Raw genomic sequence first — 17,481 nt, forward strand, 5'->3', positions numbered from 1 at the left:
AACGTTGCATCGGAATGTTTACATTGAAAATAATAAGGGAAAGAAATGGTGTTTTATGGCTATTAAGAACACAATGTCTTATACAGTCTCACTTTAACATCACATACAAGTATATTGTAGTTGTACAATAGGAAGTTAAACCGTATAATATGGTTTAAACACATTTGTTGACAGGCATGTGTGTCTGCAAAGTGCACGAGCATGTTATTGGTGTATTCCTATTAAGACATTTCTGTGTGTGTGTGTGTGTGTGTGTGTGTGTGTGTGTGTGTGTGTGTGTGTGTTATTGCAGTATTTGACAACTGACAGCTTTATTGTTGTTGCTTGTTGGTCAGCTGTCAATAGAGAGGCATTATTGTGGCTTATAGGAAGCCTATATTGTGTGGACCTGTGAGTGACAGTGAATGCAGCGGACAGGGCTGGTGTGTGTGGGGTTTGTTTGTAACCCTGTGTGAAAGAGCTCTTTCTCTGTCATTCAGGGAGGAGTTTCCTCTCTGGATGAGAGTAGGGTGAGAATGCAGAGAATGTAGTTTATTCTGCATGACTGGTGACCCACAGTAGGCTACAGGCCGCACACTTCACAGGTCAGCCATATTTTCTGAGGAGCCCCCCTGCAAGGGAATCCAATTAAATGTGTCACCTCTATCAGACAAAATAGGTCACATTGCATCTGCTGGCATATGTCGAGGTTGTTTAATACAGGTTGCATTCTCTCATTGTAAAGTAGGTTTCAGTGTTTGGGAATTCCTCTGTGGCCTCCTGTTTGTCAAACATTATTTCTCAAGTGTCTTTAATCTCTGCTGGCCGGATTGTTGATTTTGTTGCCAAGATATCATTATTTGACTTTCGAACTTAAGTCAACAGAGCATTGCTTTAACAGTATGACTCTTGTCTTCATTGTAGTTTTTTAAAAAGTGCTTAATTTGACATTTAATGGAGTATTCTTAAAGTGAGTATTTGATATGTAATGCATTTTAAGCGGAAATATTGCAGTCAATCATGTAGGATCAGTTGTGGGAAGACAAATTCACGATCAAAGTTAGTATTTAATGTAGAAGATTCAAGATATAAAGGCTTTATTGTCATATGCAGAAAAGTTACTGCTAGTTTGGGAAATAAAAATCCCTAAATCCCTCCCCTACACACAATAAAGTTAAAACATAAAAAGAAATACACATAGTGCAATAAAAAATACAAGGAAGATGTACAAGTAACTTGTAATTACAAGTAAGTAATACAAGTAAAATGCCAAAAAATAAGTAAGCTATATAGATGTAAAATAGAGTACTATAAAACAAAGCGTAATGAGAAACTGCAGAGTTGAAAACAATACTGCATATCTGAATACAATATAAATAAACATGTTGTTGTATTATACGTAGAGTGTTAAAAGATGTGTTCCATACACAAGTAAGTAAAGACACTCAGGAGTTTAATCGGATAGATACGTGGAACATAACGTTCCCTGCATCGTATACTGTATTTCCAGCAGGTTTACACCATCTCCTGAGTAACACAGATACAAGACATATTCCTGTAGAATATATGAAGACGATGGGCAGAGTTTCTTAATGTCTGAGTCACCCAGCCCCCGGGGGGGACATGTTATGATGGCTATCCTCCCACCTCCAACCTGAGGTAGAATGCCATGGTTACTGCCAAGTGTGTGCATGCATCATGTTTATGTGAGCTTATAGCATATATGTTGCGCTTGTTTCAAGTGCACACAATGACAGTGTACAATATCACCATGGTTACTACTTTTTCAAAGTTTTCCTGTGTGTGTGTGTGTGTGGGGGGGGGGGGGGGTGTAAGGGTGAGAAATTGCACTGAGGATAACAATGGCTTTAAGTGAGAGTAATATGCATTAATAGTCGTTATGTCAGGCGTTTTTGATATTATTGTTTGTTATTTCCCTGCAATTTTGTCATTGATGTTTATAATTGACTTGAAGATTGAGAATAAAGCTTTCTGAATTTCGAAGTCATTTAGTTGAGACTGCATCTGATGGAAATGTTTTGGCTTATTTCCTATGCAAATCAGTCTTCTTGACAGTTGAGATTACATACTGGTTTTTAGATTTGAACAGCTGTTTCTGGAAAAACAGATCATTTGCAAACAAGTGACTTAATGATTTTCTGCTTTTACTTTCAGTTAGATTTTCCTTCTTGTTAGTTTAGGCACTGAAAGGCTTGTAAAAGTGGATTTTTTTCCAAAGGGAAAGAGCGGAAGAAGCAGACATCGTCATATGAAGTAGCCCCCCTCATGTTATTGTTGTACAGTCAGAGGTGACATAACTGTTGCCGAAATATTGACATATTCTCTTAGCCTGCGTCTGCAGCTAATTCAGATAAAGCTCTGACGCTGTGGGGAGATGAAGTCAGAGCTTGGCTTCGACTCAGCAGTGAGCTGGAGACATTTTGCTGATCGATGGAAGAGCTCCGCTGTGATCAATGCGCTGCCAGCTCCGCCTGCTGCGCTGTACAAAAGCACACATACGTAAAAGCATGTTCACACATACTGTACGGGTCTACATACTGTATATGAAAGGGCTTAGACACAAACCATCCGTCACCCACTCTCAACAGTCACAGAGGAATAAATGACTCCCTGATGCACTTACCAGGGGACCGTGAATGGCCTTAGGTCAAAATAAATGTCATTGATTGGGCCAGAATACCGGCTGTTACCTTTTCCTTCACACTCGGACACACACACACACACACACACACACACACACACACACACACACACACACACACACACACACACATACACATATTTGACTCACTTTGAGTATTTCTTTGCGTTTGTGTCACGTATTGCAAAAATGATATTAACATGTGATAAATGCAACATTCTCTTGCACTATTTCTATCCCTCTTTCTTATTTCACAATTTTTTATTGTTTAGTGTCTTGTGTTTTTATATGGCATTGTAAGAGGAACATGGGACTTTTCTTTGCCAAAACAACATTGTAGCCATAAAGCATTTAATCTACGCAAACGGCGAACTGAGACTCTGTCACTCAAAGCTGCCACAAGCCCTTAACATGTACCCTAATGCTTATAAAACTGGTGAATTCTACAATAAATTCACCTACAGTTTTCATGAACACGGTATTTAGCAATAAGGAACAAAGCTGTCTTTTGTACCAGGCAGCATTGTGTTTATTTGTTGTAGTTGGATATTTTAACACTTTGTCAGAATTCACTTGCTTGGACATGGCCTTTCTTTTATTTGAAGTTCTTGTAGGAGTAGGATGGACTGAAAAGAAATAGAATCAAACTGTAGAGAAATGACCCCAGTGCAGAGGAACCCTTTGGCATTTCCTACATCACAGTTTGTCTGAAAGAAAAGTATGAACTCCTGATCCGATTGTGTGTTTTAGTGGATGTTTGCTTTATTTTTCGAGACAAATAACACTTGCACACAAATGAGCTTGCGGTCCAAGACAAATAACCTGACGGATGACCGAGAAGGAGTGAAACAATGTCTTTTAGACAGCTTGACACATCTGCCTCTCTGTCTCTGTCAGCAAACATTGTTCCTGTTGACACTAATAGCTCTCCTTCCTCCTCTCCGTCTACCTGCTCTCAGCTGTGGAAAGACAAAATGTCTTTCTTTCTGTGTCCGCTGTTGCCAAAACACACTAGTTGTGGTGTAAATGAGAAATGGTAAGAAAGGTGTGTTTATGTGCTTTCCGTCTGACTAAATGACGAGTCAAATATTATTATTTTAGGCGGCTTAGAGTTTAAAAAAGTTAAAATATATAATACTTCATCCAAAAATTGAATGTCAGCCTTTAGTCCGTGTCAACACTAATTGTTCCTGACTGATTTCAGCAAAGCCCGGTTTGGAAATATGAAAAGAGGCCAAATTGGAAAATGAGGTCATATTTGTGCAGGCCTGAAGGCTGGGACACGCGACTGCTGTGATCTTAATGGATTCACTCCCAAAATGTGTCATCGTGTTAGCTTCAAACTACAAGCAGTTCTGCGGCTTTAGGTATTTCTTCTCATGTCAAATATGAGTTAAAACGCGCGTAATATAGTTAAAGCTTGGGACCGCTCTATGTTTTCCTCATTGATTGCATGCAATTGGTGAGAAAACAGACCGCACAAAAAACAAACCATTGTGTTACAAACTTCATTGGCCAAGCAAATGATTTTACAGATCACGGAAGTTGCTGGTTTATCGTTGCCTTTATCGTTTAGTTTTCTTGAGTGATTGTTTCACTTAGAGCTCCAATATTCGCAATAAAACACCAAAGTTGTACATTAACACCAACAAAGTTACCGACGATGGCCGCAGTAGAACAGCTACTCCCTTGTTCTGCAAGTTTAAATGACTATTTTGGTCAAGGAAGTGAATGGATGCTTCCCACACAGAGCACAAAGTCATCATACTGTTTGCTTGTGATGTCAACTTAGTCTTCCTACAAGTGGAAAAACCTTTTTTATAGTTTTCATCAGGCTCCTTTTGTGGAATGGTCTGTATGTGTTGGCAGATAATGTGATGATAATAACATAATGACGTTTTAAAACTGGAGAAAAAACGTCCATATAGAAGAAATGGCTTAATGTTGTTGCTTTTTATCTTACCAACTACCAACAGATCTGTCAACAGAAACGCAGCATGGCGACGAGCGCATTGAAAAAGACTTTGGGTTGGTTTAAGATTTGCATAACCATCTGCAAAATCAATATTAGCATGCCTGATAGATAATTCATGTTATCGTCCTTGAAAAGCCAGCTGTCTTCAACGCTGGGCATCAGGTTGTTTTGTAACAGGTGAAGCTAGGTAAATACAGTTATTATGTTAGGACAGAAAGCCAGAAGTACTCCGGGTGGAGACAACCTATTTTAAGGTAAAAGTGCGTCGTGCTGTTGGAAAATATTTGAAGAGAAGGCGGTAAAGTTTTCCACTCAGTCAGAGCTTCAGTCAGTCGGCCGTCTCACAACCAGGTCTTATAAAACCTTTGTGTGTGTGTGTGTGTGTGTGTGTGTGTGTGTGTGTGTGTGTGTGTGTGTGTGTGTGTGTGTGTGTGTGTGTGTGTGTGTGTGTGTGTGTGTGTGTGTGTGTATACAGCTCTGCAAAAAATTAAGAGACCACTCCATATTCTTTTAAAATCTTTATCTTTATATGTATGGCAGCCATCCAGTGTTTGCCGAATTTCAACACAGAGAAACATTGTCAGTAGTTTATAGAATACAATAGAAATTTAAAAAATCCTGTAACTCAAAGACACGTCTATAAATAATAAAACAAGAGAAAAAGATAACACTGAAGTGGTCTCTTAATGGGGCTGTATTTGGCTGTAAACACAGAAGTCCTTTTTAACCGCTTCTTGGGGACGTTCCTGATGTTCCAAAGCCTAGACATGAAGCATAGATCTTGTAATATTTGTATTAATTGAATACCCTGAAGTGATGTTATATGCTACTGTTGTGGTCTATGCAAAATCACCACTCAAACCTTGATTTACTGAAGACGTACAGACTCTGTGAATCACTAAACCCAAATTATAAAAGCATTAACAGTATCTTTTAGTCCAAACCTCTCTTAAAGTTAACGTTTTCCGCACACCCTAAGTATTTTTGGTAAATGAAGATTGTGTAAGATTGGATCTTCCAAAAACAGTTGGGAAATTTGGACTATTGAGAAAAGATAAGGAAAACCCTGACGCTTCACAATGTGTTTGGACCCCAGGTCATTGTTGTATTAAATAATGCATTCTTAGTCATCTTGAAAAAGAACCCCCCCCCCCCAAAGCAAGGCAAGTGTGTCTCAATGAAGTAGTTTGTTTCTTAGAATGGCTATCATTTATTATTGAGCCAGTGATAGTGGCAAAGTATTTAGTGTCAAAGTTTCTTGGAGATAAAGTAAAGCTGAGTGAGGTGAAGATGTGACTCTCAGATCCACATGTCACGGGTTACGCGTTATTGACCATGTGGCCCCTGTGTGATTTGTGACATTGATCCTATTGATTCCCATTTGAGGGTCCACAATCGCGTTTCTCTTGCAGATCGCCTCCAGAAAATCTTCCCCCACCTTGTGTTACGGGTAGAACTACTTACCCTACAGCCCCGTCCCTTAACATCACGAGTCCCACTCGACCCGCTATCTATTTTCAGGTCGCTCACTCCCACTCCGCCTATGGGATTTGATTGCGTTGACCTTTCTGGCCCCATAGAAGTCGCATAATGGTTCGCTTATTGAAGACACCGCTGACAACCATCACTTTGAAGAGGAGACGGGGTCGCCCGCTGCGAGCAGGTTCAATGCCAGCACGAGCACAAAGGAAGCGTGCGTGATGACATGACGGCCCGTAACTTCTTCTGTCTGTTTACATGCGGTTCTGAGCAGCGGGGGGCGCAAATGATTTTGGCTGAGAGCACAGTGGTGCTGGCAATCAGCCAGACAAAGCTATATTGAAGAAACTCTCTCTGAGCTTACACCAATTGATGCCACTGTCTTTACTGTCGTACTTTACCTCGGGTTCCCAGTAAAGGTGTGTGTGTGTGTGTGTGTGTGTGTGTGTGTGTGTGTGTGTGTGTGTGTGTGTGTGTGTGTGTGTGTGTGTGTGTGTGTGTGTGTGTGTGTGTGTGTGTGTGTGTGTGTGTGTGTGTGTGTGTGTGTGTGTGTGTTCCGTAATCAGGTTTGGGCTTTTTCAAGTCAGGTCAGTAAAGATTTATGCACTCGGAGGAAATTACTATCGACCCCCTTCCTTCTGTTATTCTCTCACTGCGGGTGCTTTTCTACATAAGTCACCAGCCTCTGTGTGTTTGTGTGCGCGCACTGTTTCAAGTATCATGTGTGTCTTCAGTTGCTCCGTAGCAACACACACATTTTTGAAAAACGCACATGACGCAATGTGACACAATGCCTGTGGAGCTACAGCGGGAAAATGGATTGATAAAGATCTGACGGAGAGGGAGAGCGAGTCATTGGCAAAGGTCAAGGGCTACACACACACACACACACACACACACACACACACACACACACACACACACACACACACACACACACACACACACACACACACACACACACACACAATTGTGTACTATTCTACTACTACATGTGGTAGCAATGAGTGGAAGGGTAATAGGTGTACACGCTCACCCTCACTCTCAAGGTTAGACAGCATTGGTGTTATTTTAAAAAGCAGGTGATAAAAAGGGACTCAAGGACACACACACACACACACACACACACACACACACACACACACACACACACACACATACACCTTTCACATCACTCAAAGGCAAAAAGAGACTAACTACAAGATACAATTCCATCACCGCTTTGCAATTTTGTGGATTTTTGATGTTGCATTTGCAGTGAGAGAGAGGTTTTTTCCAGAAGTATCTAGCAGATGTTCTTCTTGATCATTTCTCATAATAATCCCGGGAATAATTGAGCGTTGAGACCTGTTGACCTGAGGGTCAAACGGGCGTTACAAGCTCTGCTTAATGGGCCATCAAAGAACGTTCGAATTACAAATGAGGCATTGATTCAAAAATATTCCCAGATGTACAGCAGAAAGCCTAAGGGAGCAATTGAAGGACTGCATACAGACGCAGAGGGCACACAATGCACACATGCGATTAGAAGCACACTCACATTTGAACACTCACTCACTACATATTCTTACTCCTGTGCCTCCCGTCAGTCAGACAGCTGATGACATTTTCGGCACACGCGTAAAAATCCGATCACATGTGACGCTCTGACATTTGATTTTCACTCTGATGATTGCCTCCAGGGAGATATGAAGCCGCAATAAAACAAATGAAAAGATCTGCTATAAATCCCGATTGCCTAATTATATTTTTTTGGCCTTTTGGGTGTTGATATCGGGACAGAAATTGGCAAAATTTTGATTTTACATGACTAAAGAAAGGGTGCACACCAGATCTGCCAGTGCGACACAGATTGAAAGTATTTGACAAGGGAGATTGCTCGTCATACAGTAAAGCACCCTCACAGACATATTTACAGCCAGGCAGAGACAGATACAGGGGGGGGGGGGGGGGGGTAGAAAGATGGAAATTGGCTGGCCTAATGAAGTCCTCTCCATCCAGGTCACATCGCACAGAGGCTGTTTGAATTCCTCCAGGGTTGCTGTCTGTCTCTCTGTAAAAGCCTCTAGCTTCTGCCTCACATGTCTCGGTATCTCCCAAACACACACATACACACACTCTTGTAACATTTTAGAGTAAGTATTTAAATCATAAACAAATATCTTTTTCATTCTCTCACCCTCATACTGTCGTAAAGCAATCACTCAAAGACCGGTGTTGTTGTTGTTGGAGGAAACCAAAGGCGGATTAAACTGCAGTGAAAGCTTTGACAAAGGCAATTAAGGTAAAATGCCTCCAGCACAGATGTGGGTTTGTGTGTTGTCTATGACTGATGTGTATTTTGTTGCACATGTCAGTGTGTAAAAGGATATTTGTGTGTGTGTTGTGTGTGTGTGTGTGTGAATGTGTGTGTGTGTGTGTGTGTGTGTGTGTGTGTGTGTATACTGAGATGTTCTCTTGGCTCTCCCAGCCCTTGTCAAGAAGAATTAGGGCATCAGAGAGAATACAAGCTGCTGATGCTTTCCTTCAGTGTGTGTGTGTGTGTGTGTGTGTGTGTGTGTGTGATAGAGAGATTGGGTGGGATTGTTAAGAATGTGCTTTTCTTTTTCAAAAATGAGAGAAAGAAACACAAAAGGTAAACAGAAGAAATGCAGGTACCTGTAGATGTGTGCTCAGCGACCTGTTGAGAGCATCTGAGCATGCCCAGTTGTCTCCTCTCGCTCCACATGTTTCCGAGAATATTGCTCTGTTGCTAAGCACGTCTGCACACTCAGCCAAGAGTCATGCGGCGGTGAATGTGATACAGAAAAAGTGCATTAAAGTCGAGGAGAATAGAGTCTCTATTCAAAGGTAATGCATACTAATACAGTATGGGTCTGATAGAGACAGCGTGTTTAACTTCCCATCTGGAAAACGCTTGAATTGGATTCTGAATTTGTGTCATAAAAGCACATGACTTCAAATATGTTAGACTTTTCAGGGAAAAAAAGGATAGTTTCTAAACCTAATTTATGATTTCGTCTGTCTTTGAAAAAGATTTAAGTTGTACTCAACCTCTGTACCGAGCCCTTAAAGCTCCGTTTACCAGGATTGTAACATTTAATGAGTTTCTTGCACTGCAGGCTCCCTTCAGCATTCACACTCCCCGTCTGTAGCTTTTTGCAGCTTTGAGCTCCGCTCTCTGGCGTAGTGAGTGAGTTTTTGCTCTGTGTTCCACCTGCACTGTTACTGAAGGCAGAGAAAAAATCCATTTATAATATAGATGTTCCACTTCTGTTAAGCCAAGGTGCAAGCCGGTGTTATTGTAGGAGTAGTCGAATGACAGCAGTTGGATGAACATAACATCACCAGAGTAGCCATTAAACGTTTCTCCATTAACAGTGCTTTCTCCACTCAAATGTTGCATTCACAGGATATTTCTATTACGCTGGTTGGGAAGTCCTTCTTCTGACAGTGTATTGCTCAACACGTTTAAACACCCATTGTTGGTTTGTGTCAGATCAAACCCTATTTTAATTGAAATCATACCTGAAATGATTTTTATACTGCTCTACTTCAGCGGTGCAACTGACGTCATAATGACTTTGATTTAGCTGCCAAGTTCTGCTTCAAAATAGGAGCAGCTATGAGCCTTTGTTTTGCGTAATGTCTTACCGGATATTAAAGGCAGTACACGTGATTCAATTCAATTTCTCACTTTATTTTAGTGTCATACAGATATTTCCATAGTGATTACGTCAAATATTAAAGGTTATAAATGGATTTTTTCCCGCAGCTCCCCTATTTGTTACAACCACAGCAGCTTTGTTTGCGTGTTCTGTCATGATTGGGGCATTTGTATCACATAAAAAGTGACTCATGAGAGGTTTTCAATTGCAAAAACATATGTAAGTGTAAGGAAAGGATTGTCCCAGGGGTGTAGCGCTGAATATTTCCAGTAAGTCTTCCTCAAGTTTTTCCACCCATTAGCATTTCAATGTGTGGTTTCTTTATCTTAAGTAAACACCCACGGTATAATGGACTTTCCCATATTGTAAAAGCCAAGTCAGAACAGGAAGTACTGCTTTGGACTCTCTCAGAGAAAATCCCTTTCCCCTGAGAAGAGGACAGAACAGGAGATGAGACTTGGTAATAAAAATGATATATCAGGCTTGAGCTACTATATGTACTTATTAAACAAGTAAAGGAGGTCCAAATAACCAAAAATACCAATCAGATCTGTGTCATAAACAATATCAGGTTAGATCTTTGGATGAAAACCAGCCCTTAGAATACAACTTGAGTCTTTGGCACGGATTGGAGAAGCTAATTCATTTTTCTGATGAAGTTGCCTTCCTTTGAAAGCTCGACAGCCAAATGTAGCTTAATTTATAGGTCTACATTAACCAATTGCCACATTAGGAAATCAAAAAATCCTTAATGGTTTTGGCATGCATTCAAAAGCATGCAAACTGTAGCTCGAGTTGTCTCACAGCAAAGTGCTTATTCTGGAGGCCTGCAATACTGTTGGTATCACTTCAGCAAAACATGTATTGCATGGTTTTGGATGCACACAGTGCACTATGTCATTCTCTTTCATTTCCCTTCCTATTTGTTCCCCTTTATCTGTAGTTCCTCTGGTACGCTTTGATTCTGCTTCCTCTCCTCTCCTCCCGTATAGTGGGCCAAAAACCCAATTTATTTTAGTAGCGTGGAGAGGGATGTGAGTGTCCCGGGGGGAGTTCTTTGCTGTTGTGTCGCCCAGGTAGCACACTGTCAGGGACACGGCCTTTCAAGCCAACCAAAAAGCCTCAGTAGATATTTTTTTAATCATTTAATAAAACAGGAGGGCAGGAGAGGAATGATGGGAAAGCCGAGCGGGGTAAACCGGGGACGGGGAGTAGACTGAAGGGAAAGATGAAAATAAATCGGTGGAGTGGGAAAAATGGGATTGGAGGTGAGAGAAGGGCGAGGGAGAAGCTAGAGAGAGAAGGGAAAATGGAGGAACAGGTGACAACCGCAAACACTACAGCACTGATGGAATCCCAGTCAGAAAACACACCCACGACTGTCAGTCAAGTCAGTCAAGTTGCACCAATCGGCTGCCAGTAGTTGCTATGGTTGCCGTCGCCACTGTGCTGTTATCCCCGTGGCTCTTGCTGTTGACAAAACACTCAGAGAACCAGGCGTGTGACATAATTACAGAGTCGTCATATCAGTATGAGATGCTGCATTTTCCATATCTCATGTCTGTCTTTTATTTTTAAATCCCTCCCCTCCCCTTTATTAACCCTCTTAGAGGGAGATTGAGAAAGCAAATGAGCATAACGGAGCGTCTGTGTGTGTACGTGTGTGTGTTTCCCGCCCATCATGTGTCAGATTTCCCTTTCTGTTGCTTTGATTGACAGCTGTCAACGGTAATGCGTCAGGCATGGCCGGGGTGACAAAGAGGCTTTGATCAGATCTGAGATCAGCACTGTCATATCTGACTGGAGTGTGCCAGCTGGATAGGGATTCCCTTTAATGACAGTACGAATAAAAATGTGTATGTCAAGTGTCAAAGTCGTTTATAGGTTTGCTTTGATCTCAGTCGACCCCAGTACAATATCCAGCTTGTTTGAATGAGTTTTTTCCTCATTGTGACTTACTTCTTTTACATTAAAGTCACATTAAAGACCAACACTGTCTGTTTTTAGAGTGATTTCCAATTCAAAAGCACCAAATTTAGATGATTTTGATCTGATTTGAAGGCATTGTAAATACAGTGGTGACCTACACGTACTGTATGTTAATTTTACAGGTTCTGTTTTTAATTAAAGAAAATGTACATCCCCAAAAAAAACTATATAACACACTACAGGAAAGGGTAAACCCAAAAAAGGTTAATAGGACCTTTTTTAAATGTGTTGCGTTGTCTTTCGCAGCAAAACATCTAGTCTGCCAGACATTAATAATAGGAAGATGAGATCTTTGAAACTCCAAACCAACATGGGAAAACTGGAGTGCATTGAATTATAGAGGCTTATCTGGCTGGTGAATAGCTTGTAAATCTCCTTAGCTTTTAGCCAATGGCCTTCCTGATATAAATCATCCCTATGCGCGTATTCATACCTAATTTATTGTGCAATAAATCTGCATGCTCTCTGGAGATTAAACCCATTTAAGAAAATACCCTGGAAATGTGGAGGAATTCTTAGAAAATCAGAGGACATTGATTGGCTATTCTCTGAAATGCCTCTGTGAAATGTATGTGTTTTAAATCTCTAACATGGTCATCAGATAATGGACGTGCTTTGTGTACATTGTCAGTAATTGTCTTAAGAGCTGTAGAGGTGACTGCTTGAAAAAGGTGAACCATGTCATGTGTCCTTTTGCAGAAAACATACATCATGTTTTACATCTTCAGAGGCTGCCATTTTCAAATCTTTAAAAAAAAAAGTGATTCATCCCAGCATCACCAGAAAGAGTCAGGTGCAGAAAGTTGGTGTTTTTACAGGGAAGATTGAGATGAATCAAAACATATATTGATCTGTTGAAAAAAATCCATATTTTTTTATACAAATGTGTCCTTTACTTTGCCGTTAACATCACTATACCATTGCTTGTCAATATAACCGATAACTTGATTGACATACTCATCTTTTTCCCTATTATAGTGTCTATGGTACTTTTTTATTTAACCTAAAAGGCATTCAATTCAATTCCTATAATACTCTTTCTTTCTTTTTTTAAACTGCTAAATATACTAACACACTATTTTAGTGTTAGTAGCTTTATTCCCGTGCTTCGAATGGCAGTTTTTAGCTTTCCGCTGCCTGCCTCTGGATGAATAGAGGAAAGGAGCGAAAGAAAAAGAGCCATGACTCATTCAAATTATCTGCTGAAGTGGAAATCCTGAAAACACACACACACACACACACACACACACACACACACACACACACACACACACACACACACACACACACACACACACACACACACACACACACACACACACGTTCATGCACAGGGGGAGCCCATTTGGAGTTTCACCATGTGTGATGTACTCTGAGCAGCAGCCAGTCAGAGAGTGTGTTGCTTCAAATCGGCTGTCAATGGGAGAAAGTCTATTTTCACATTAGTCCCTAAGTGTACCTCCATCTGTGGGGGTGCAGAGTGGGAAATAACACCCAGGTCTCTTTGAGTGTGTGTGTTTTTGGATTGTGGGAGTTAATGACGAGAAACATGAGCCAACGCTACTCATAGCTGCTTGAAGTTTCTTAAAAGTCTTGCAAAGGGGGCCGGAAATCCTTGTGCAAAGCGCATTCCCATGTGACAAATTCGAAATGTGTGATGCTACAGTTTACCAAAGTTGGGTCAAACAAGCAGGAGAGACTCATGGGAAAAAACACAAGACAGAGAAATGCCATAGGAAGTGTTGATAAGTTCACGCAAGAAAAGATGGAGACAAGTGAAAGTGAGCTGAAGAAAGAAACACACTTCTCTGTCTCTCAGCCTTTCAACATCCCTGGGATTGATAGCATGACAGGAATCATTACCCACTCTGTCATATCCCTTTCACCAGCAGGATACATCAGGGCACCTGAAATAGATGAAAGGAAGAAGATTGGAGAACAAATCTTAATTCTTACGGAGGCCCTTAACACGCTAGAGTGATTTAACCTCATTGACATGTTAGTGATCCCAATCTCTCCTCTCCTCTCCTCCTAGACCATTAGGTGCCATCATCACCACCAGCATTCATCTCATTATTCACAAATCAGGATTAATGACAAGGTCTTATGCCACTTTCATATCAAGCCATTTGGTTTCCTCTAGTCGTTCTTCTACGTTTTTCTCGGGGGGAGCATAAATTCTTCGGTTTTATTAATGTTCATCTCAGCTGAAACTCGATGGTGTGCCCAGACAGAGAACTGAACAATATATCACGATATGATCTTAGACGTAATGTTTCTCAAGCATGAAATGAGCAGAGATAAAATCTGAATACCGATAAATAAAGTCTGGATATCAGTTGAATCCACTTCACACATGGCCTGAGGGTTTGTAGTGGAGGTAGTTGAAAGGATTTTGCGCAGGGCTCCAACCGTTACGTGATGAGGAAGAATGTATGTGCTTCTTTACAAAGTGTAAAATGCTTTTCGATTTCAATGCAGGAGCTCATGTTCTTCTTCTTTCAACTGAAGACGGACGCAAATATTTGAAAAGGCCTTAAATGTTAACAAACAACAAAAAACCACAAGTAATCTCAAGCGCTGTAGTTTTTAAGCTATTCAATAAGGAGTAAAAAAATGTGGATGAATGCACATTTTATGGCAGCAGGTTGGGATTAGCCTCTAGGCCTTTTTTAAGGCTTAATAAGAAAGGAAACACCTGCTAGTAGCACCAGTTCATTGTTATGTTTTATCTTTTCATGAGATGTTGACAGGCTTATACTTTTTAAAATTTCATTAAGAGATTTTGGTAGACTTACAATGAACGTTCTTTGTCCTCTTGATTTCACCAGTAGTACACAAGCCTCACTATCATGGCCAATGCTGTTATATATATATAGTACTATGAATACATCTTGACACCTCAGATAAGAGTTTCAGTGGGATACTGTAAACAGAGTGTGATGCTAACGTGCTGAATCATGTCCAACAGAGTCCATGAATAGTCTGTGTGTTAAAAATGCGTTCACTGCCACATTTGGATAACAACGGAGCTGTGTTTCTGACCACTTTCCCTTCTGTGTCTCCATAGAAACCTGCTGGACAGGGACACCTTCTCCAAATCAGACCCAAGTAAGATCCACCACATACTGTATCTTTATGTCTTATAAAGCCATGGTGAACAAGTATGTGTCTGCATGATTGCCTGTTTATTATTTCAAAAGGGACCAGTAGAAGGTCTTTTGTGTAGCCGTATGTAGTCATGACTCACTCCTTATGTATAAAAGTGTTTTTTTCTCACTAAATGCTGCTGGAGAAGTGTGACTAATGCATGAGGCCAACTAAGAAGCTTCTACCTATAGATCTACAGAATTGGTGTTAATTACCCTCTCTTCATCCAACATTTAGAATCATCATAATTATATTGGTAACAAGGCAGTTAGGTAAAGGAGCAGTAATATCTTACGCTTCCTTTTTTAGAGTCAGATGAGAAGGTCCAACCTTATGTCTGCTGAATGACTTCACTTATTTGAGAGTTAACTTATCATATAGTTAATTATTTTCATGTGTGTGTAGGTGTGTCTTAGAAACTATGGATAAGATATCAATGTTAGGATTCATAATATAAAATATAAACATAGTTGTGGAAGAAAAGCTCAAAGATTTCACACTTTTGACTCCTATTTTACTAATCTATACTTTTCATTTGTAGAAGTAACAATACAACATTTAAAAGGTACTCTGGTAAAGTGAAAGTCCTACATTCAAAATTGTACTTAAGTAAATGTAAAAAAGATTTGGCATCAGAGTATATTTTAGTTCCAAAAGTAAAAGTACTTATGTCATGGCCCATTTCAGGAAAATATACGTATATTTATAAAATGACTAGGTTATTATTATTGATGCATTCATGTTTTCACCACAGTTGGTACATGTAGAGCTAATTTAAATAACTTTGTTTTACCCTCTAATTAAATATCACTGTTTATATAAGTCGATTTACTTTTTGTTTTGGCTTAAATTCTGAATTTGCAAAGTAACTAAAGCTGCCAGATGAATGTAGTGGAGTAACAAGTACAATATTTGCTTCCAAAAGTGGATTAGAAATATAAAGTAGCATAAAATGCACCGGACCCACTTATACACACATACTGTTTTTGTAAAACATAGTATGTCAACACATTCATAGTCACAGAAGCATGGAAAATAAAAGACTCCATGATGATGAAGGCGGGATAGACACGATGACGAGAATGACAGTAACATGATGAGGATGAGTGGAGGAGGAGGAGGAGGAGGAGGAGGAGGGCTTTAACCACACATCCAGGCATACTCTTATGCCGAGTGGTTTATGCTGAGCATGGTGTCTTCAGACTCCTGATATGAACCAGACTGACAGCAGAAAAACAGCAAGGAGGGAAAGAAAAGAGGAAAAAACGGGTTGTCTGAGAATCATAGAGATACCCTGGATCTGTCACTTGCTGGTAAAAGTACCTTTTAAAATGAGAGCGGTGATCAAAAAAAGTATCTCGGTCAGAGGTCATATTTTTCGTCATTGAAATTGAATACTACTCTGTATAACCCTTCAATACATAAGCTGCCAAAACCGTGAAGAAGTTTTCTATTTTATAATTTCCCAGAAATATATTATCTATCAGACCTCAGAAATAAGACGGAAGAGTGTGTGTGTGTGTGTGTGTGTGTGTGTGTGTGTGTGTGTGTGTGTGTGTGTGTGTGTGTGTGTGTGTGTGTGTGTGTGTGTGTGTGTGTGTGTGTGTGTGTGTGTGTGTGTGTGTGTGTGTGTGTACATGCTCATTGATACATCCTTTCTGGCACTTATCTGAGAAACACATCAAAGGCTTCGAGAACTGAAGTTGAGTGAGCGCAGTCATTTTCCGTTTATTGAATGGTCCCGTTTAGGGGAAATTGGATAATGTTCTCAAATTATGTTTTTCACCATCTAAAGACAGAAAACATGTTGGGGCTTCATGAATAAAACTATTACGTGCTTTGATGTAGTTTCATTATTCATAATTCCTGCTTTTATGACTCATTAGGCATATTCGGATGGATCCAATAACAGGTTTTTTTTAGCTTGATGTTATATGAGAGTAATATTCATGTGTCCTGCAACTATGCTATTAGCATGGGTTGTTAGCAAGTTTCTTAATGTTATGTGATGCGATTCTGTTCTCCATAGTATGTGTTCTCTACGCACAAGGCATGGGCAACAAGGAGTGGAGAGAGGTGAGTGCTAAAGAGAGTGATTTTATGTTGTTGTTGCCGATATTTATCCAACAAACTGTGGAAACAGACTCAAATAGATCTAAAGATACTCCTAAATCTACTATTGGCTAGCATTGTCAAGCTAGCTATGATACAATAAGAGGCCACAGCTATGCTAGTTGCTATCTGAGGCTGTGGTTTTTCACAGTGGTGCTTTAGGCTAAATGCTAATACCACCGTGCTAGCAACCTAACTAATGCTTTGTTCCATTTACCACGCATGACGTAAATCGTAGCTGTGAACAACGTCACACCCAAGTTCACCACATTCCTGTTCATCAAGTCAGAAAGGTTATTAATACCAGTTCTAACCATGGAAGCCATTGTTAGCAAAGGTGAGAACATCAAAAACACCATAGCAAAGTTAAAAGTTATACAGTGCTGTAGTCGGGGCGTTCCAGGTCAAATATCAGACTTTGAGTTCTGAAGGAATTCACAATAAGACAATGCTGAAACACTAATGTT

The 17,481-nt window shown here is 40.2% G+C and overlaps 1 protein-coding gene across 1 annotated transcript in view; it reads left to right on the forward strand.

Moving 5' to 3' along the window:
- Positions 1–17,481, forward strand: part of LOC134879111 (copine-8) — a 64,879-nt gene that overhangs the window by 581 nt on the left and 46,817 nt on the right. Inside the window, exons 2-3 of the mRNA XM_063905437.1 lie at positions 14,823–14,863; positions 16,932–16,978. Coding sequence (XP_063761507.1) covers positions 14,823–14,863; positions 16,932–16,978 — 88 coding nt within the window. The remainder of the gene's footprint in view (positions 1–14,822; positions 14,864–16,931; positions 16,979–17,481) is intronic.

Source organism: Eleginops maclovinus, chromosome 17 (assembly GCF_036324505.1).
Source record: "Eleginops maclovinus isolate JMC-PN-2008 ecotype Puerto Natales chromosome 17, JC_Emac_rtc_rv5, whole genome shotgun sequence".
NCBI classification, from domain to species: Eukaryota; Metazoa; Chordata; class Actinopteri; order Perciformes; family Eleginopidae; genus Eleginops; species Eleginops maclovinus.